The sequence below is a fragment of the Gopherus flavomarginatus genome, chromosome 4 (assembly GCF_025201925.1).
Source record: "Gopherus flavomarginatus isolate rGopFla2 chromosome 4, rGopFla2.mat.asm, whole genome shotgun sequence".
Lineage (NCBI taxonomy): Eukaryota > Metazoa > Chordata > Testudines > Testudinidae > Gopherus > Gopherus flavomarginatus.
Window position 1 is genome coordinate 125917792 of NC_066620.1, and position 21322 is coordinate 125939113.

Genomic DNA, 21322 nt, shown 5'->3' on the forward strand with positions numbered 1-21322 from the left:
GCTCAAGGAAGTGGGTTGGAGTGCAGGAGGCGTTCGGGGGTGAGCTCTGGCCTGGCGCACACCGGGGGCAGGGCAGGCTGTCTGCCTGCCTGTCCTGCCCCCGCGCTGCTCTGGGAAGTGAACATGGGGAAGGGATGGGCGTGGAGGTGTGTAGCTGTTGTTTCAGGCACCGCCCCCAGCAGCTCCCATTGGCCCGGAACGGGGAACCGCGGCCAATGGGAGCTGCTGGGGGCGGTGCCTGAAGGAACAGCAATACACAGACCCTGCGCCCCTTTGTTCCCCATGTTCCAGCCAGCACGGGGGCAGGGCAGGCAGGCAGGGAGCCTGCCCTTTCCCTGGTCCGTATCGGGCCGGAGCCGCTCTTCGTAAACGCTGGGGGAGGGTGGGGTGGCCGCGAGGTGCTTGCGGGCCGCAGAAAATCACCCCGCGTGCCGCGTGTTTGGGACCCCTGCTCTAGGCATTAGCTCTTGAGACTGACGCCCCTGTCTGCGGTTTGAACACTGTCGGTCCGATTCTGGTCTGCAGCTCCTCTCACTCCAGGACCCTTCGTGACTTAGCCCTCTGGGGTAGAGTCCATCAGCAGTCCTAGGCAGTCTTCACATTCGCTGTCTTAGTTATTCCATGTCCTTGGTGGTTGGTAGGGGAACCCAGGCCCATCCTCTTCTCCATGTTCCAGTCTAGGGACCCTCAGCTCAGTGGTTCAGCGCTTCCTCTCTCTGCCCTCAGTGCTCCTTCCCTGGACTGCTTCTTACCACTCTGATTCCTTCTCTCTGTGGGAATACCAGCATCAAACTTTCTTCCTCTTCCCAGGCAGAGACTGCTCTTTCCCAGTTGCCAGCTACTTGGCTTTATAGGCCCTGCCTGTTCCTGCACAGGTGGGCCTACTCACAGTCACTTAGTTTCCTGTTCCCTGGCTCCTCCAGGTGACTGTGGAGTTAATTGGCCTGCCTGGCTGCCTTAACCCTCTTCCAAACCTGTGTGGGGTGGCCATCCTATCACAGTATCCTTTCTTGCATAAAGCAGCATTCAACAGGAAGCCCTGTCAACTGTGCAGCATTTTTGAGCTGCCCCTCTGTCATATCACCTCTGTGAGGCCAGGGGCAAAGCCCAATGACTTGGAAAAGACAGTTCTTGCATAGGCTGTGAGTAGACCTGGGAACAAAGACCATCATAAACCTCACCACCTTCCATTCCAAGTGCAGGACACACTTTTTTAACCTTGCCTTTGCTGATGTGAACACAGAGCAGTGGGTATATTTAAAAATAAGAACAAAAAAGTCTTAAAAACAAATTTCTACCAAAGTAAAACACTTCCGTGTGCACACAATTCTTCTCTCGAGGAGTGTGAAAGAGAATGATTGATACATGACAGTTGTTAGCATGTCACTTAATGCATGATTGTGAAGCGATCAGCTTCTGTGGTTATGACATCAATATAAGAACCTTTGTAGAACAGAACCAGTTCTCACAGAATGCCAGCGATTATCGTGAACCTACGTTACCTTGCTCCGTGAATCTTACCAGAGATGCCATTGAACACAGCTTCAGGCAAAAGGTAAATGGCACCATGGAAACTGAAAACTGCTCTACCAGTGCTGGACTGGGTCTAGAGAGACATCTGTAGCTCATGGTGCAATCCACAGGTGGCGAAGTTTCATGACGTCTGGGAAACGTGCTTCCGGAGTTCTGCCATATGTGAGAACTGATGGCCCCAGCTCTTGGCTGTTCTGCCTGCTGGAAGCATGAATGTAGGCACAATGTAAAGAGAAGCAGCTGATCTTTTGAGACGACCTCCTCCTACCATGTACTTTGATGTCGGATAGATTAGTCCTAAGGGTTATGAAGAAGTCTTAATATTGGCCTGTGTGTTATCTTGTTTTCACCAACCTACGCTATGTATAGCACAGTCTCCAATTTCTGAAACATTATTATCTGACATAGGGTTATCTCCTTTAACATCTGCTAAATGCATTGACTAAATTTGTACAATGAAAATTTTAGATAACAGGGACATTTCAGTGTCCCCCCATGACATTTGAATAACTATTGCTGTATTGTATATTCCTGCTTTGTTGTATAGTATTAAGTAGAAGCGTATTTCCTTTATGTAACCTGCATATACTGTTGTAAGTAATTTTTTTCTTTAAGTTGGATTCAGATGCTTTTTTTGTAAGTTACTTGACACTTTATGACATATTAACTGTAGCCTCTAATTAGCTAAAACAACATATGGTATTGTCAGGCTATGTATTATAATAATGTGTCCAGATAAAACCAGGTCTTATATGAACATCCATGGCTAGTGTTCCCCTCCCCTACACTGTCAAGCACCACTGATCCACAGGAATAAAGACATTGTTGATGCCTGAAAGTGGTTCGTAAACATGAAAGGTATTTGGGGGCAAAATGGCAAAGAACAGGATTTTCCAAAGACATGCAGATTTTACAAAAGTTGGAAATAGAAGGGAACCCGTCTTTTCAGGAAAAGGGTTTACTGTAGGTTTATCAGGATGTTGCATGTGGCATTTGGGACTTGAGAATCTAATATGTGGGAACCAGGTGTAGCCTGATGCACGTGTTGGGTAACGCCTGGTTGTATGCCAGATACATCTAGATCGAATGTGGCTTCTGAGATTTATAATGTTTTGGTGTTTTTTTTTTTAAATAGGAAGGGGGAGGTAAAGGGACCAACAAAGAACATATCCTCAGGATATTGATTTGAAAATTTTTAGGAGATCAAGGGAAGAGAAAGATATTGCTATACTCAGAATATAACAAGCAGATCATGTCTGAAGAAAAACACATTTCTTAATTCATTTTAATCCCCCCCCCCAAATGAAACAGCCACACTGCAGAATTTTTCTGTGGGAATTCAATATGGTATTCTGGGTACAACAGGATCTTTCATGTTGTTAAAAAGAAGCTTCAAAGCTTTCTCTTCTGCTCGTAGATCACAGCTTTATGCCTTGAGGAAAAAGTGAAAAGATTTGAGATGTCTTGCAGACTAAAATCTTTTTGAAAAGCAGCTTGTGTTATATTTGTATCAATTATTTGGCTACAAAAGTAGACAGTAATACCTCTTTTTAATGAAGATTTCTTCATAGGTATCACCTTTATATATATTATAAACACCCCCCCCAAAAGGGTGCTTTTCATTTCTTAGTGTTTCTTTTATATAAAAATACAGTTTTGCTTCCCTTGAATGCAGCTTCTTTAACTGGCACCTTAGAGGTATGCAATTCATTTCTTCTCACCCCTTTTCTTCAGGCTGACCCTGCTGGCATACACAAGAAGCCAAGTCTGAGATTTAAAAAACAAACAAGCAAGCAAACAAAAAACAACCCAAAAATACTTTTAATTATCTTCTGGTTCACAGTAGAGAAACTGAGTTGAAGTAACTAAAAGTCCATGTATTAAAAGTAGTGTTATTGGTGGGTTTTTTTTTCCTACACTCCGTATTGAATTTTCAGAGATGGCCTTTCATGAGAGAATGGTGGTCCTGTGAATGAATGAGACTGTTTTTTCATTGCAGTCAGATATACATTTTAGCTATAGCTGGCTGAAAAATGCAAATTTTAAAAAAAAAATCATGTGTTCGTCAAAAAGCTGAATTTAAAAAAAAAGATGACCACAGAAGATAATTTGGGAATGGGGTGTGAATTTGAATTTTTTTTATTTATTTTTTTTTTCAAACATTGATTTCAAAACAAAAAATTTCAGTGAGCTCTAGTTTTGTCCTTTATGAAGACAGAGGACACTGTTAAGGTGATTAATATTAAAGCTGACCTACTCTAATAGCAGCTCCATCTGGAAGGTGAAGCTAGCTATCTGTTTCAAGGCTGGTTAATTTTTTTGGCCTACCAAGCTTGATATTAAATATTGCCATTTATCTGAGCAGCGGCTTGAAAAGAGCCTAAAGTGTCTTCTTGAAAACGCTAGAATTATTAGCTGAAAACAGGCAGGCTGTCAGGTATAGTATTTCCACTGCCACGCACAGGCTATATATTTGTGAGATCATCTGAAGCTCTTACACACAATTTTTTTTAAACAAAGCCCTCATAGCCTGTGGTTATGTAGTGGATTAGTAGTAACAGCTGTGGGGTAACGAAGGATTAAAACTATCCTAGCATATGACAATATCAGCAATGAAATGCACATAGTATGAGGTCTTTCATTGTCAGAGAACTCTAAAGACTTATAGGATTATATGCATATAGTGAATATATTTCTAGTGTTTGTTTTTCGTTCTTTGTTTATGAATAGCTATCAACTTTCGTCGTTTTGTTTTCCTATGGCCTGAAGTTAGTTTACTGTGAGAGAGTGCATCTTCAGGAAGACAATTGCACAAGAATTACATGATCTATGGACATTTTTCCATGATGTCGTTTGTTGACAAGATTTTAGGATGGCAGATAAATTCTAACTATACTTTGCAGTTTGAACCACAAAGTATTGAGACAAATTCAATCCACTGTAATCATTTACACCAGGGATTAATTTGGCTCATTTTATTTTCCTCTGGGGATTAGTGGGAAGAGGCTTGGTTTAAAAAAAAAAAAAAAAGTGATGTATTTTGAAGTTCGATAGTATTTTTAAAATGCTCAGTTCAACTGTTTAGTATCTGTCCAGGAATGCAAATTTAAAACAAATGTTGAGATATGATCAAAAGAGAAGGAGAGTGCAGTTGCTTCAACAGTTGAGTGATGGTTACTTACATAATTTAAATCAGACTTGGTGGAAATGTTGTAATAAAATAAATATGCACAATAATAACTTTTCACCTTTTATCATCCCACTTTGACCTCAGGTTAAGAGGTCTTGTATTAAATGAGTTTGCTGAACTTGATTTTGCCTGTCCTTAATAAATTCTGTTGTGTTCTTGGTCACAATTACTAAGACCTCATCATCTCTCTCATGATAATGCTATGTGTTTCTTTCTAGTAAAGATCATATACTCTCTACCTCCATATTTTCTCCCTTCATACCAGGATTTGGTATTTGAAATGCAATAGTGCATAGAGACCCAAATCGAAATTGTTTATTGTAGCATTCCCCCTCTTTTAGAGCAAATTTATTTTTCCCAGTGTTACTCATTCCTTGTTAACTGGGCTCATTCCTTCCACGTAGACTGGGAAGGAGGAGCAGTGGCGAAAAAAAAATTGTTCCATTGTATCATAGGACATCTTGAAATTTATTTATTCTTATGCATTATATTTAATGAATTGTCTTAATACGGTGTACAGTTAAGCCTTTCTTATATTTTCCCCATATATCCCAATATATGTATAATACATACCACAGCTTATGCAACAAACATTTATGGGACATGTAAATTTACTTTTTTTTTTTTTTTAAAGCAGCAAATTCCTCTTTGAGGTGGACTAACTGGGACACAGTCTGCTCATGGCCAGCTGGGTGAATTTTCCTGCTTAAAAAAAAAAAAAATCCCTGTAATTGAGTTTGTGTGTTTGGTTTTACTTTATTTTTCTACCATGATTTGGCCTCAGAGATTCCTTACCTAACTAATCAAAGGGTTCCTTTCCCTAACCAACTTTTCATGTTTTTTCCATTTCTTGCTGCTTTACTTTTATTGAAAACCTTCTGATGTATCCTGGGAATATTTAGAAGACATTTAATTTAGAAACCACTCTGGTTATGGATTATAATTTTTACGGGGGGGTGGGGGCGGGGTGTAGGCTGTTTGCTCAAAGATGGATCTCTTTCCTTAGAAATTAATCTGCTCCTGCTGTTTATTCCCACTCACCACAGCTATAATCTCCAAAGAATTTAATTGTGATGTCACAAACAGGTTTGTGAATTTAGGTGATGTATAAGCAGCAGGAACAGATGAATACTTAATCAATTATCCTGTCTCCCAGCAAATCCCTCCTAGTATAATAAAACAAACCCAACCAATCAACCAAAAACGCAACAAAACAAGAAAAAAGGGCGGGGGAGGGGAAAATGGAGGAGAAATACAAAGAATGAGAAGTGCAGAATTTTTATTGTTTCTGAATAATGTCCTGCCAAGGAATCTGTGTGCCTTTTAAGGTTTTCACAGGCCAGTGTGACAAAGCTGATTGTAGTTGGCCACAGGAAGCCCTGTCTCTCTCAGGAAAGAGATTAGTGGACTCTTTGGGCTATGCGCATCTCTGATGTAACTCCACGGACTTGTAAATTGACATCCAGGGTTGTGTTTGGCCCTCTAACCATAGTAGTTCAAATCTAGTTGTTTTATAAATAGTGGTATAATTTATGCCTCTCATGTACTCTGGAGGGAAGGTTGGTGCAAGTGATAAAGTAGTTTAACTTGTACAACTTTGATATCCAGTGCTGTGTAAACTTAAATGCACTATAGCTCATTTGTAAAGCTGTCAGAAGAGGAAATAGTAAGCAGAAAAGCAACTAAAAGGAGAGTCTTAAGTTAAACACTGCCATCCTTATTTTATGGTCATGACTTTTCCTTTTAAACTTTTTTCTGCCCCCTTCCCCCCGGCCCTCCCAGTGGTGTGTAAATTTCAGTTATGTGAAAAAAGCATAATATGCAACCAGAGGAGCAAAAGCAGGTGTAGCCCTGCCCCTTTTCTAACCTCTGGTATAAAAGACATCTCTGCTTGTCAAATTCATGGTGGTCTCAAGACACACTTCCACAGGAGTTCCACCTGTATTCTCCAGGCTGAATTTAGCTCATTTTGTATATGCTTTATGGAGAATATATGTGACCATGTATCTTAGCAGATGTCTGTATTTCATAGCCTAGTGGGACTCCAATTCTGGCCCAAATCTGGATTAATTTGAGATAGACTGCAATGGGAAATCCCAGGATTTCTATAGATTCAGAATGGTGAAACATCTAACTTTGGCCAGGTGGAGCCTATAGTTTTCTCTTTCACATGCTCAAAGGAAGTTGAAGGTTGGTCTTTATTGCTATAGTGGTTGGAAGCATAAATCTTCAAGATTCATGGTTTCCTCTTCTTCTCCCCACCCCCAAAGTAATCTGGCTTTATGTATTACAGGCAGAAGCAACAAATTAACAGTTTACATCAGAAGATACGGGAGAATGAATTACGGGCTCAACATGCCAGGCTGAACCATCTTGTGAATTGTGAAGAATCTTACGTGACTAATTTACAGGTAGGGTGGTTATTTTCGTTTAGGTATTGTGATATATATTAACTGAATGCATCAGAAATACCTGAGGGCATGTTCACAGTTCATTGCAGGCCAAAAAGTAAAACCGTTTAAATTGTTTGTCATCTGTAATATTGCCTAATACTCATACTTTGCATACATTTCAGGATGTTCTGTTAAAATGTACTTTTCCCCAATAATTGCAGAAGTGTTTTACAAGTTCTAAATCAACTGTTTTTATATTAAGTGTATTTTGTGCTTAACATTAATTTTACTATTGTATGTGTTTTGAAATCTGAAAAAAGTGTGTATTGTGAAGAATGAGGTTAGAGCCATCGTAGTATTCAGCCAGCAGAGGGATCTCTAAGACGGGGTGCAGGGTAATGTTAAAGATGAAGTGAAATAAGGAAGAGGCTCAAGAAAAGTAACATTGGAGTGTTAGCTATATTGTCTGAAGTTCAACACCTTAAAATAAATGGAAAAGATGTAGAAGCCTGGGCTGTGATGGTCAAGCAAGGTACCAATGGAGTAACTTTGCATAGCAAAAGAAGACAAATTTGGCAGGGACACCTAAGTAGGACCTGGGATAGATGCATCCAGAGGGAGATGGGGGAGGGAAGAATGACAAGGACAAGCGTAGACAAAAGATTCTCCTATCCTGTTTCCCTTGTATCACCTTTTCCTTTTTCTTGTTACAATCAATGGACCAGATCCTCAGTTCATGTACTTAAGCATAACTCCAATTATGTCATTGGAGTGATAGTGATGTGTGCCAGCTGAGGACCTGGCCCAGTTTACATAAAAGACCATAGAAAGAGGAGTCTGAATGCCTGAACATTTGTCTTGTTGGGACTGAGAATTTAGCATGCCTGTAAGCTAACAAATGCATTAACTGAAATGGAAACACCATGCATTGTTAATAATTTAGGGGAAGATTTTCAGGCGCCTCAGGGATTTAGGTGCTTAATCCCAGTCGTAGGCACTTTTGCAAATCTCCTTATTTTGTAAAATTATTTTAAAATTGTAAACATGCTTTTCTATACTGAAATAGTTACCTATTAGAGATTGGGTGGGTGTGAGTTTGAAAGAAAACAAGTATTGGCATTTTTTTCAACATGAAAGGGGCAGTTACCCCAGAACTTGCAAGGATGTTCTGTGTTGGTTTTATTTATTTTTTAGGAAAAGGGTGTTACACACAATCTTACATATAATCATGTAAATAGTAAACTTCATGTAAAACATTTAACAAAGGCTTTTCTTAATTAATAGCATTTTTAAAATCAAGCCTCAGAGGATTTTTGCTTCAATTGGTTATTCAGCATTTATTCCTGGGAGTTATTTTTCTTAATTGTATTCCTAAGACACAGCTTAATCTTTGAAAAGATTTAAAAAATTATTCTGAATATTTTCTCTGTTTTGTTAAAGGGATGCTGTCAGCTCAAAAATCATGTCTTTTAACAAAATCAAATTGCTTTATAAATTCCAATGTAGAGTACTGAAACTGCAAGTCTTTTAAAAAAATGCAATTTACTTTTCATCACTCATGCTATCTGTCTCTATCTTGCACTTCTCTCACCATGGACAATGAAAACAGAAATGTAATTTTCACTCCGGTGAAATGAGGAGGCAACTTAGTGCAGTAGATAGAGCAGCAGATATAAAACCTAGGTTCTGTTCTTGCCTCTGCCACTTCTGTGACCTTGGGCAAGTCGCTCCTTCTTCTTTCTGTACCTCAGTTTCTCCATCAGAAAAATAGGGATAATAATGCTTACCCTCTTTCAAAAAGCTTGTAAAGATGTAAGCGCCATTGCAATATTTTGGTTTGTTCATAGTCATTTGTAGTCTGGCTTGCTTTTGGGGTTCTAATGCAGTGTTTGGAGGTGGAAACACTACGGATGTCTTGGTTTTCTGTAAAAGAAAAACCTAAATTTGGGGCCAAATTTGACATGACCCTGTCCCTTTAAGCATGTTATGGTGATCATCATAATTCTTCATTTTAAGGTATGATTGCCAGATTCAGATATTCTCCTGCTCCACAAAGTATAACTTCCAGAAATTCATGGTGTATTAGCTGATTTTTTCATGCTTATGCTCAGACATCCAATATTGATTGAAAAATAAATCCCACTCTATTTGTATACAAAAAAATGTGTGTTACAAGGCTATGCCTTCCCTACGAGCTTGAGGTGCGATTCCCCTGCTTGTGCTATTTACCCCCATGCTAGCTTGATGAGAGCTGGCATGAGTATGTGTACGTGAGCAGGTAGTGAAGATGTAGCCTAATAAACACCAGTGCAGTTATTTTTCGTAGCTTGTGCTGTGTAATCTCTCCTCAGAAAACATGTTGTAGCATATGTGCATTTTCTTTCTAAAACAGGCACTGTATTTTTCAATCTACCAAGTGAGAGGGTTTTCTCTAGGAGCCATTCGGTTATGCACTTTAACTATACTTTTCTTTTCTTTTCTAAAGCATTCCCAATATGAGAACACGTCATTGCAAGCTCCATTTTCAGAAAGATCAGTATCCCACTGTGAGGAGCTTGAGCAAAAGCTTGCATCAGTTGAGAATAAGGAAATGCAACTCAATGAGTTTCTCAAGCAAATTTCAAACAAATCCAGTGAAGAGAAAAAGAAGATGGAAGAGAAAGTAAGTGGCTTTCATGTTTAGATTTCACCTTTGTGCCATGACTGCATCAGAACTTTTTAAGCAGAAAGCGACTAATGTGTAGGCTCTAATTTATCCTGTGGTATCTATAGCCCATCCACAATATGGCATTTAAACATGCTGAGCCCAATTCACCACTTGTTCCAGTGTTACTTTGTGTTACACAATTACTTGATTTCAGTGGAGCTGCACTGGGTGAAACTGGTGTATCCCAGTGTGAATCAAGCCCAGTAGAAGTGTACCAAACATTAACCATGTCCACAGAGTGGCAGCAGGGCCGGCTCTAGGCACCAGCATTCCAAGCCTGTGCTTGGGGCGGCACTTTTCAAGGGGCAGCGCTCCAGGTTTTTGTTGTTTTTGGTTTTTTTTCCCTTCAGCGGCAGCACTCCATTTGTTGTTGTTGTTGTTGTTGTTTTTGCTTCAGCGGTGGCACTCCCCCCCCCTTTTTTTATTTGCTTGGGGCAGCAAGAAACCTGGAGCCGGCCCTGAGTGGTAGCATGAGGGCTTTTCATTTTTCATTTTAAAAATCCCCTCTTGGACAGGGGCAGTCTTGCTATTTGTATGTGTGTTCAGTGCCTACTGCAGTGGCCCTCTAGGTATAACTGTAATCCAGGTAACAAATAATAACAGCCAAACAGATGCTATATACCGCCACAAGTACCATAACCTGTAACAGTTTTTTAACATGGCTGCCACATGGATTGTAATTTGTTAATATGGATATAACTCTGGAAACCTTTTTTTAAAAAAGGCCTGTGTTGCTATCCTCCCTAAAGTGGAACATTCAGAACAGGGGAGAGATAATAGTGGCTGAGGGAGCAGTAAAAACAACTCACTGAGGTAGCATTAGCTTTTCCTGGAGGGATGAGAAAACTGTGGGCAGCTTCACCAGTGTTAGCCTGAATGTAGATGGCTTTCTCTGTTCCAACTGCCATTTTCAGCATCATATTAATTAAGCTTGCTCCCAGCAAGCATATATGACCTGGTGCTGAAATCACCCATCTTCATTATGGGTCTTGTGGTTCCTAATGCGAGCCAAAGAGGGACGTTTTCTGTTAAAATTCCATGGTGTAGAAAAGGCAGTAGGCTTGTAAGCACAAAGACTTGTGACAGTGTATTGAAATCTTATTTTTTGTTTCTTTACTTACTTTCAATTGATCACGTTCCCTTAGAACAGGGCTCCGCAATGTGGTGCCCACAGGCGCCATGGCACCCGCGGGAGCATCTAAATGCACCTGCGTCCTGGCCGGCAGTGGAGCACCCGCTGAAATGTCGCCGAATTTCCGCAGCATTTTGGCAGCGACACCTCTCGATGACACTGCTTCAGCAAGCGGCATCATCGAGAGTCATCGCCGCCAAAATGCCGTGGAAATTCGGCGGCATTTCGGCGGGTGCTCCACTGCCACCACGGTCCTTCGTCTGGCGCCTGCCAGACAAAAAGGTTGGGGACCACTGCCTTAGAAGGAACCATTGCATCCTCTGAGCAACCCTGGGCACATCTTAAAATACACTACACAAACTGACGACTCAATTTATTTTTAAAACTCCATTAAATCATGTCTGTAATAGAAGAATTACCATTGCTGACCACAGTGTCAGCATGAATGGATCTGAACCTCTCTTGAAGGTTTGGATGGTATTCAGAAACCAGTTACAACCTGTTGCTGACACTGATTTCAGCTCATGTCAGTTAGGTTTGCCCAGGGTGTTGCTTTAAAGGAAAATTGTATCCATGTGCCTCAGCCCAACAGTCTGAAAATTCATGTGTTTTTGAAGCACTTTTTAATATGAATAAATGAACGTTTTTTTTTAAATAGTGTGGAAAGTTTGGGACTAGAACCGCTGTGTCTAATACAGCAGACACAAGTCTCATATACTGAGCTGTTCTGCCTTCTAGAGTGAATGTGCCAAATCCATAAGTGAAAAACTGCTGCCTCTTTGAGAGGTGCAGCGTAGAAGTTACAATGCAAGACAAGGACGGCTCCTGATTCTGGGCTGTTCTGGGAGTTGGGCAGAATCTCTGCAGCGTAATTTATTACACAACCATGACTTATTCCCTAAGCCCCATCCAGCCTGTGGACGGAATGAGCCAAGGATCCTGTGGAAAAAAATGTGATTGTGTAATTAAACGAATGTATTAAAGTAGGATGGGATTGTAATTGTAGAAAGGAGGAAATGCAGGGCCAGAAAGGGCATGTGCCGCTGTAGGAACACAGCTGACAGGAGATCTGAACTCTGGATTGGGGGCTAGGTCCAGGAGGCAGTCTGTCTGCATGACCCCTGTGCACCACTGTCATTGTGCTGATGTTAGGATCAGTCAGAGCCTAAAGGGGAGGAGGCCCCTAATCAGTCACTGAGGAATTGATGATGGGGGTGCTGAAATTATTTTGCTCATCCGGGGAACTATTTGCTGATAAAACCGATCATTACTGAGAAAAGTGTTGAAGTGATTTCTGAGTGAATTCCTCCTCCCCAAAGGCCGTGGAAGGGCTCTCCATCCCAAGGCAAGGGGTGGGGGATTGAAACAAACTACTAGTAAGGGAACCCCCTTCCTTCAAACCCCGCACCCCTGCTGCATACAGGAGGACAAAATTAAGTTTTCACTGTAATACTGACATTAACACTGTTGAGGGCTGACCTTTACAGGAAAAATAATCCTTTAGGAAGTGGGGAGAGGAAATTGGCGATGTGGAGATGGAAGGAAGGGGAATATCAGTGGCTGACAGTCCAGCTAATCGAGGAAGAGAAGCTACAGACTGTGATTGCAGGAGAGGAACCTCAGGTTGTGGGTGCAAGAGGGAAAGGGTAGATGTGGAGAAGTCACTATGTCTGTCCCTGAAAATGATGGAGGATTTTAGTGGATGAAACAGTTGTGCAAAACCTCACTGAAGAAGCACAAGGCCAGCATCCCCTAAAGGAAGATGACATGTCAGAGGAGCAAAGGCATTTTTGGAAGGTCATAGGTTTGGGGAAGCATCCTAATTCTACGATGTATCTCCAAACACTTTTGGGTTCTACCTGGTAAGAAATGTCGTAGAACAGCCCGTTTTTGAGGCCCTGATAATTAAGAGATTCATATCAAAACTAATCTTAAAACTTAATGGAATCTGTATATAGCCCTCCCGTAGGCCCCAGGATCCTGACTTGTTTAGAAAATTGTCCCTGAAAAAGCTTTTCAGATGTTGTCAGCTATTAAACACTTTTATAAACGCCATCATTAGACTCTGACATGGCCAGTGTCACACATAACATATGTTTTTCAGCAAGATGGATGTTTACATCACTAGACATGGAAACACCAATTGTATTTGATATTTTAAAGGGTTACATTTCACACTTATTCATAGCGACAAGTATTTCTAATCCTGTAAGTTGCTAGGCTGTTGATCTGAGCAATATGGGTAGAGTTTTCATTAAATCAGATCCTGAGTGAGAAGACAGGTTTTGAGTATTTTTTCTTTTTAAAGTCCTTGTTAATAAAGCAAGTGCCAGGAATGAGTGTATGTGTACTGATCTTGGTTATCAAACATAGCAAAGAAAGTATTTTGCAGGCTGATGGTAAATTAAGATTCGTTTAGAAAGTCAGCCTTAACAAAGCTGCTGTTTCATTGTGATGTCCTCTGATGTAGTTGTTGGAGTGTGTCAAGGTCAAATTTTTGGCTCAGATTCCTATTAGGTTTAGTCCCGATAGTTATGTATTTGAAGTTGTTTTTAATTCCTGTAGCTGTTGCGCAAAATAATATCCAAAACCAAACACTTAGGACGTCTGTCTTGCGAGGATGTTATCTGGTCACCTGTTTATATTGTGTGTATATTATAAAATGAGAGTTGAAATAACACTTTGTAACTCAAGAAGAGTATCATGAGTAAACCACTGTTACTGGCATAGTGGGTACAGCACTGGACTCGGGAGACCTGGGATCTGTTCCTGGCTCTGCCACTGGCCTGATGTGTGACCTTGGATGAGTCACTGCACCTCTGTGCCTCATTTGCCCCTCTGTAAAATGGGCCTAATGATAGTAACTTCCTTTGTAAAGCACTTTCAAATGTAATAATGAAAAGCAGAGTTTAAGAGTTAGGGATTATTATTTCCTATTATCACTGCAGTACCTCTAGGCACCAGATGGATCAGGACTCCATTGTGCTTTGCAAGCATATACAGAGAAACAGTCCCTGCCCGAAAAACAAGACAGACAAAGGATAGGAGGGGAAACAGGCACAGGGATGTGAAGTGACTTGCCCGGTGTCACACAGCAGGTCAGTGGCAGAAGCAGGAATAGAACCAAGTCTCCTGACCCCGAGTCCAGTGCTCTGTCAGAGGCCATGCAGTTTCTTGTATACATGGCTTTGAAACATAGTATTTACCCAAGAACTCTGAAGCATGTGTGTGTTATAAGTTTTTGGATTTTTTTTTTAAGTAGGGCTGTGCTGTATGCTCTAGTGGCTAATGTGCCACAGATCAAAGAAAGCTCTCTCACGTTATCAAGTTATACAGAATAAGTACCTGAAAAGTTCAAGAGCTGGGAGTAAAAGTGGCTATGTGGTATGATGCTATACGACATCAAAGCCCAAAAACAGAGCTGTTGCCCCTTAGGCTGAGCAGCAAAAATTCAGGGTCTTGCAGAGAGGTTTCCATTTTGATGAGAAATTGGTGGCATAGTATCAGGGTATTTTCTTAGTGCAGTGGTCACCAGCCGGTTGATTGCGATCGACTGGTCAATCCTAGAGGATCTCCCAGTTGATCACGATCTCTGGTGGCAGTGTGTGGCTGCTGCTAAGGCAGAATCCCTACCCTGGCCCTATGCCGCTCCCAGAAGTGGCCAGTGCAGCCCCGGGACCGGGGTGGGGGGCAGAGGTCTGCCTCCGCTGTTTCTGCCTGCAAGCACTGCCCCCACAGCTCCCATTGGCCTGGAGAGCTGCGGGAGCGGTGCTTGCAGAGAGGTGCAGTGTGAAGAGCCACATGCCCCTCGTTACCCCCCAGGAGCTGCTGGGATGCATTAGCCCCTTCCAGGAGTGGTGTGGGGCTGGAGTAGGCAGGGTGCTTGCCTTAGTAGCAGCCATGCTGCACTGCCAACCAGGAGCCGCCGGAGGCAAGGGCTGCCTGGCAGGAGACTGTACCTCAACCTCCAGCTCTGGGCCCCCTTCTGAAGTCAGCACCCTATACCCCCTTCTGCACCTCAGCCCTGACTCCGCTCCCAGAGCCAGCACCCTGTACCCCATCCTGCACCCCAACCCCCCTGCCACAGCCCTGACCCCCCTCCTGGAGCCAGCACCCTGTACCCCGTCCTGCACCCCAAGCCCCTACCCCAGCCCAGAGACCCCTCCTGCACCCAAACTCCTGCCAAGAGGTTGCACCCCTCATCCCCTCCTGCACCCCAATTCCCTGCCCCAGGCTCTGACCAGAGCCCCCTCCCACACTGTGAACCCATTGACCCCAGCCCAGAGCCCACATTCCCTCTCAAACTCCTACCCCAGCCTGGTGAAAAGTGAGTGAGGGGGGGTGGAGAGCAAGTGACTGGGGGTGAATGGGGAAGAGTGAGTGGGGCGGGGCTTTGGGGAAGAGGGGCAGGGCCTCAGGGAAGAGGCAGGGTAGATCCTGGGTTGCCCTCAGATTCAAAAAGTGAATTTGAGCATAAAAAGGTTGGAAACCACTATCTTAGTGTAGTATGTTTATTTACAAAAAACGTACACCAGTCCTGTTTGCCTGGATAGCAGTAGGAAAAGAGCAGAACATAGACAGCTCTTCTGCAGTAGCCTCAGACCAGGCTTTGCATTATCCCCAGAAACAATTCTCGGCCTCTGTTTTTTCTCTTCAAGGATTCATATAGACTTGCAGCAAAATGCAGACTCTCTGACTGTCCACACAGTAGTTTTGTTCCAGTTCTCCCAGGCATGCACATAGAGCAAGCCAAAATAGTGAGAAATTTCCTAGCAGATGGTGGGCAATTGACATAAAAAAGAATGTATTAAATAAGGATGTTTTCAATTCCCAAGCAGTGGGTCATATAAATCAAGGTAAAATAATTGTAGCTTCAAATACGTTTGGTGCAGTGAGAATACTGAAAAATGGTAATTGTTCTGGGTAGGTGATACTGGATTTAAGCAAAATAAATGACCCTGTGGTGTAATTTTCTGTAGTAACTTACTTCTGGCTAAGAATGTAGCTCCTAAAGATCTGCTGAGTTCTGAGAATTTGGAAATAGATTCTTCATTATCTTGTACAGATTTATTTTGTACCATAATAAATTATGTAATTTTATTACTCTTGTAGCTTAAAACCAGAGACAGGTACATAAATAGCCTGAAAAAGAAATGCCAAAAAGAGTCTGAACAAAACAAAGACAAACAGAGACGAATTGAAACCCTAGAAAAATATCTAGCTGACCTGCCAACGCTGGATGATGTAGAAAGGCAGAGTAAGCAGGTAAGGGAGAAGTATCTGGTTTTAATAATACGTAAAAGAAGAGGTACAAATATAAATATATTCTGTGACCTGCATTTGTGACCAGGGTCCCGGGGAGCCACACTGAGGTTATTCAATTAGGGCAATCTGTAAAGAATGGGATAGACAATCCCCAAAGCTGGTGCATATTCCAATACTTAGATTTTGAAAACAGCTTTTGTAATACCTTACTGGTTACCCAGAAGCCAACACAGTTCCCTTAAAGCAACCCAGCCTTGGGCTTCCACGCAGATAACCAAGTCAAATATGATGAGGATTACTGAAAATCTTATTCATCATAGAAGAAAGTTATACCAGTCCCAAAGGATTGGACACATTATCTCCCAAGGTAATGAATATTTCAGATCTTACCCATATACATGCCTACAGCCAATTCTTATTACCTAAACTAAAATGTATTAGAAAAGAGAGTGTGTATTGGTTAAAAGATGCATAGAGACATGAGTACAGTTCTGAGATCAGTTTTATAGTACAGATGGTGAGCTTTGTAGTTGCAGAGCTCTTTCAGAATTTGTCCATAGGATATAGTCCAACGTTCATATTCAGGGTGATCCTGGTTGGACTGGAGATCTCAGTCGTAGGACTCAAGCTTCCCCTGTGTAAAGCATCAAGCAAATCTGAAATAAAAAGGATCATGCCCCAAAAGTTTTTTTTTATATAGTTCTAGGCCTTCTCTTGACAGCTCGGAGTTCTTAGGTGAGCAATAAGCAATCACTGAGACTTTGAAGTAGGCTTATTTCCTAAGCATCATCAGTAATTAGCTACAAGGATTAACATAAGGCAATTGCCTGTTTTCCACCGTTCGCAGGTGATTTGCTATACATTTCAAAGAGAGATCAATACAGTGATATCACTATATTTACAGTTCATTTGAATGTTAAGATCTCTTTGATATATGAATTAACAGAATACAGCATAGACAGGAACAGTTTTGTTACATTGTTAACCTCTAACAATATATATGTAAACACACAAAACACAAACATTTTCTACCAATATGTTCCTAGAGGTTGAATTCAGGTCATTTATCTTGCAGGATGCTTAACCCTTTCTGGCCATGGATCACATCATTGATTGTTTTGCAGTTCTTCTTGACTGAATTGCAATGTGAATATCACTCTTTTCCCCCACCTGATTAGAAAAACAAATATTTAAAGTGTTAAAAGGTGTTTTAACAGTGTAACAAGGATAATTATAATAGACTTTAGTGCACTGTAGTTGGAAATAGTCAAAATGAGGCTAAAAGGGTATTCCGAAGATAACTGTAAAGCTGGGGCCTGTAGTAAGTACTCTTAATACAAATCTCAGCATTGTGTCTGACTGTTTGGCTGTAATGTCTTAGCTGCACATTCTAGAAGAGAAGAACAAGCAACTGCAAGAAACAGTGACAGATTTGGAGAAGAAGCTTGGAGAGACTAGAACACAATGTAGGGAGAAAGAGCTGCAACTTGTGTGTCAGAAAAAGAAAGAAAAAGACCTGGTCACCACAGTGCAGAGGTATGAATACCTACGTGATGCTCTAGGACTGTTGCAGCATACTTGTTGTTTCAAGCTGCCAAACTCTTTGCAGCTTTACTCCAGTGTGGTGTCAATGACTTTTGTGTCACGCTGGAATATATTACCACACAGAGGGTGACAGTGTGACACAAAAGTCATTGACACTGTACTGGAAATATGATGAGATTTCCTTTGTATCATGTTACGAATGATATGATTACAGAGGAGGGGCTGACTATCACCAATGTCTTTATGAGAGCTGGCGTCATGACATGGTGCCCAGTGAGGGTTGGACAGAATAAGCATGTGCAGCAAAAGAGCATTGTTCCGAGACTCCCAGCATTCCAAGCTAATAAATAAGCCTGGACTGGACTGTAGGAAATCTCAGAAGAAATGTATTGAGGGGTAAACTAACTATGGAAGGGTCAAAGATTTAAAAATCCTGCATCCCTCTCCTGATGGGGGAGGTATTTGTTCTGAAGTGGGCGGATATTTACAGGGAGATTTAAGTGCAGCTGGTGCCCTATCACTGGCCTTACATAATCGTAAAAGAACAAATTGGGCAGATTTCCATGGAAAAATTCCAGATGGATGATTGAATGAGACTATGGTGTACCGTTACATTCTTTATACTACTTCAACTGATATTTTTCCTTTTAAAATGATGCCTTTGAGTTATGTGATAAAGACAGCCAAAAGGGAGAGGTTATGAAAAGGATAATTTCTTATAATTTGGGGTGGATGTTGCTTTAGTTCAGGGCCCCTCACTTTCCTAAATGTACATGCCAGTAGCAGTCTAAAAGTGTGTTACTGATGAAAGGCTAACTGGTTGGGACATGTAGTCAGGCAGATCACTGGGCAGATTGTTTCCATCTTACAGCTGATGCACCTTTTTATTTGTGTCCGTGTGATCTACAGGGATGGTTTTGTCTCTCCTAAAAGCCTACACATATTTGAAACCATCTCTGGTTTCTGTATTGGAAAACAGGATTGTCACTGTAATAAAACACATTTATTTTTGAAAGCTGCTGAGGGGGGAAGCTCTGGCAGCCTATAGGGACTTTAAACAAACTGCTGGGGGCTGGGAACATTCCTCTGGTGTGTAAACATTGTAACGACTGAGATTTGTGGCTTTATGCTGCCCCCTCACATGCCCATCATAGGGGGCAGGAATGATAGACCATAGTGCTTGGCAATTGTGGACTGCAGTGAAGCTCATAGGGACCCCATAGGCAAATTTAGTAAAGCTGCTGTAAGAACAACCCCCAGGACTGCTCTGACTAATGCTGGAGCTGATTCAGCCCCCACAGCAGCCCATAAAATGGGCAGCACAAAGGTGTCTTAAAGTCACAGTTGTTCCCCTCCTTCTGAGTGCACCTAGAGTGCCTTGCCTCAAGAGATGCAACACAAAATCTGGTCCAGGATTTACTTTTTTAACCAGGCAGCAAAGTATTACAAAGATGGAGTATATATTGGATAAGTAATAAAACTTTCCTGTGTATTTAGATTGATCTGTTCTTGTTAGCGACATGGTGACTTCAAGAAATCCAGGATTTACACCTCTTACCCACCTGTCAGTTTGCTTATACACGAAGCTGGAATCTACTTGTAAAGTCTTGGTGGGTTTGGTGAGAGACTGGTTGATGTTGCTTAGAGTGGTTTTTAAACCCTCCACTAGAATGTACTGCAGTTTTTTTTCCTTGTTTTCCCAATAAATTGACTAGTTGCTTTTCCATTCTTATCTCTGAATTGCAGTTTACAACAGAAGGTAGAAAAATGCCTGGAAGATGGTATCCGCCTTCCCATGTTGGACACAAAACAGCTTCAGAGTGAGAATGAATGCCTCAAAGAAAAGAACGAGAGAGCCCGCAAGGTCAGTCCATGAAACTGATTAGCTGAACTGTCAGTAGATCCACAACCTTAGAATCTCCTATTGTGTTTCTTTGTCTTATTTTTCTCTCACTCAATTTTTCACGTGTATTGCTGATTCTGGTTTTTCTTCAACATATGTGTTTCTTGGTTCAGTGCATTTGTTTTGCATGAATTCTCAGTTGCACAAGAAAATTTAAACCAGTTTTGGTCAAATAAAATACAGAGAGAGAGACTTAACTTACTGCCAGTTTCTTGGTAAAAATTAATTGTGATTGTGTAATTAGTAATTTCATGATGAAGATTGCTGTGTGAGCATTAAGCAGTATTTCTTTCTTTTTTTTTTTTGTTTACTTCTTTGAGAATAGGTAATTTGAGATCCAGGTTTAGACATTTATAAGAGAAAAGAGGTCACTAGATCAGAAATTAGAGAGACTGTTCTACTTAAAACTCACAGGGTCAATCATCTTTTTAAATGTGGTACTTAGTCATATTTCTGGTTTTTTTACAGGTCATAGACAATCAACAAAATCAGATAGCTGGGATGATAATAGAAATTCAGGTAAGGAAATGTATATATTTTGCCATTGGTTTAGGCAGTTGCAGTTTATAATAATGTGCTATTAAGACAAAGATACTGTATCTGTGTCCAAATAGCTTGGAGTAGAACATCTCCTTAGCCTTAACTTAAAATAAGCTTTTTAGCACTTTGCGGATAGAAACAAATTTAGAGTCCCAGCACAAGGTGGAAAACTGCCTCCCTACAAGTTGCCTTATGCTGATGGTCTAAAGGATGTCATGTCCGATATCCTCAGAGCTGCTTATGTCACTTTTGGTGCTATTGGTATGACTGCACACTCTTTAACAACGTGTCATGGGACAGGCACAAATTGTAGTCAGATAAGAAAAAGAAATACACATTAAACACCTAAATATTGAACACTAGCAGTTGCTCTAAGAGTGCAGTCTTGAATGAATGGAAATCTAACAGGAATGGGTTTGAAAAAAAAGCCACTATTGATTAGTTGCTACAGTATGAACAATCTGGCATACCTATTAACAAAGCAGTTTCCTTCAGTTACTTTCATAAAATAAATGAGTAATTTTACCCATCAATTTGACTGACCGTTTAGTAGCTTGACACACTTATGCCATCACAATATATTTCCTGGATCTTTCCAGTTCCCCTATAGTTTTAACCTTCTTATTCCATCTACTTCCCTGCTGCTGGGTGGCATATCAGTGGAAGTTACTAAATATGCTGCAAAGAGTCCTGTGGCACCTTATAGACTAGCAGACGTATTGGAGCATGAGCTTTCGTGGGTGAATACCCACTTTGTCGGATGCATGCTGTATGGGTTTTAACCAAGAAAGCTCATGCTCCAATACATCGGTTAGTCTATAATGTGCCACAGGACTCTGCTGCTTTTACAGATCCAGACTAACACGGCCACCCCTCTGATATTAAATATGCTGAGGGTTTTACACTGAGTCAAATTCTGTGTTGATCTGGATTAGGACCAGTGGCTACAAGCTCTGCTTTATTTACTGGTACCAAGGCCAGCATTGCCCTAACCTGAGTTAGTCCCAGTAGCTCTTCTATGTCCACTGTCAGCACTTGCTGCTATTGACAGCCTATTTTTAAACAGTATCTTCAGTACGGGATGTTTGTACGGTTAAGAGGTGGAAAAAGGATA

General features: G+C 41.4%; 1 protein-coding gene and 1 long non-coding RNA gene across 4 annotated transcripts in view; one reads left to right on the forward strand and one right to left on the reverse strand.

The window, feature by feature from the left end:
- Positions 1-21322, forward strand: part of CEP85L (centrosomal protein 85 like) — a 175103-nt gene that overhangs the window by 143498 nt on the left and 10283 nt on the right. For all 3 annotated transcript variants that reach the window (XM_050949566.1, XM_050949567.1, XM_050949568.1), the window contains 6 exons: positions 7017-7134; positions 9602-9778; positions 16068-16220; positions 17602-17756; positions 19512-19629; positions 20137-20187. In XM_050949566.1, the coding sequence (XP_050805523.1) occupies positions 7017-7134; positions 9602-9778; positions 16068-16220; positions 17602-17756; positions 19512-19629; positions 20137-20187 (772 nt within the window). The remainder of the gene's footprint in view (positions 1-7016; positions 7135-9601; positions 9779-16067; positions 16221-17601; positions 17757-19511; positions 19630-20136; positions 20188-21322) is intronic.
- LOC127049342 (uncharacterized) overlaps positions 16319-21322 on the reverse strand; it is an 85138-nt gene continuing 80134 nt past the window's right edge. Inside the window, exon 3 of the long non-coding RNA XR_007773935.1 lies at positions 16319-17390. This is a non-coding gene — a long non-coding RNA (uncharacterized LOC127049342). The remainder of the gene's footprint in view (positions 17391-21322) is intronic.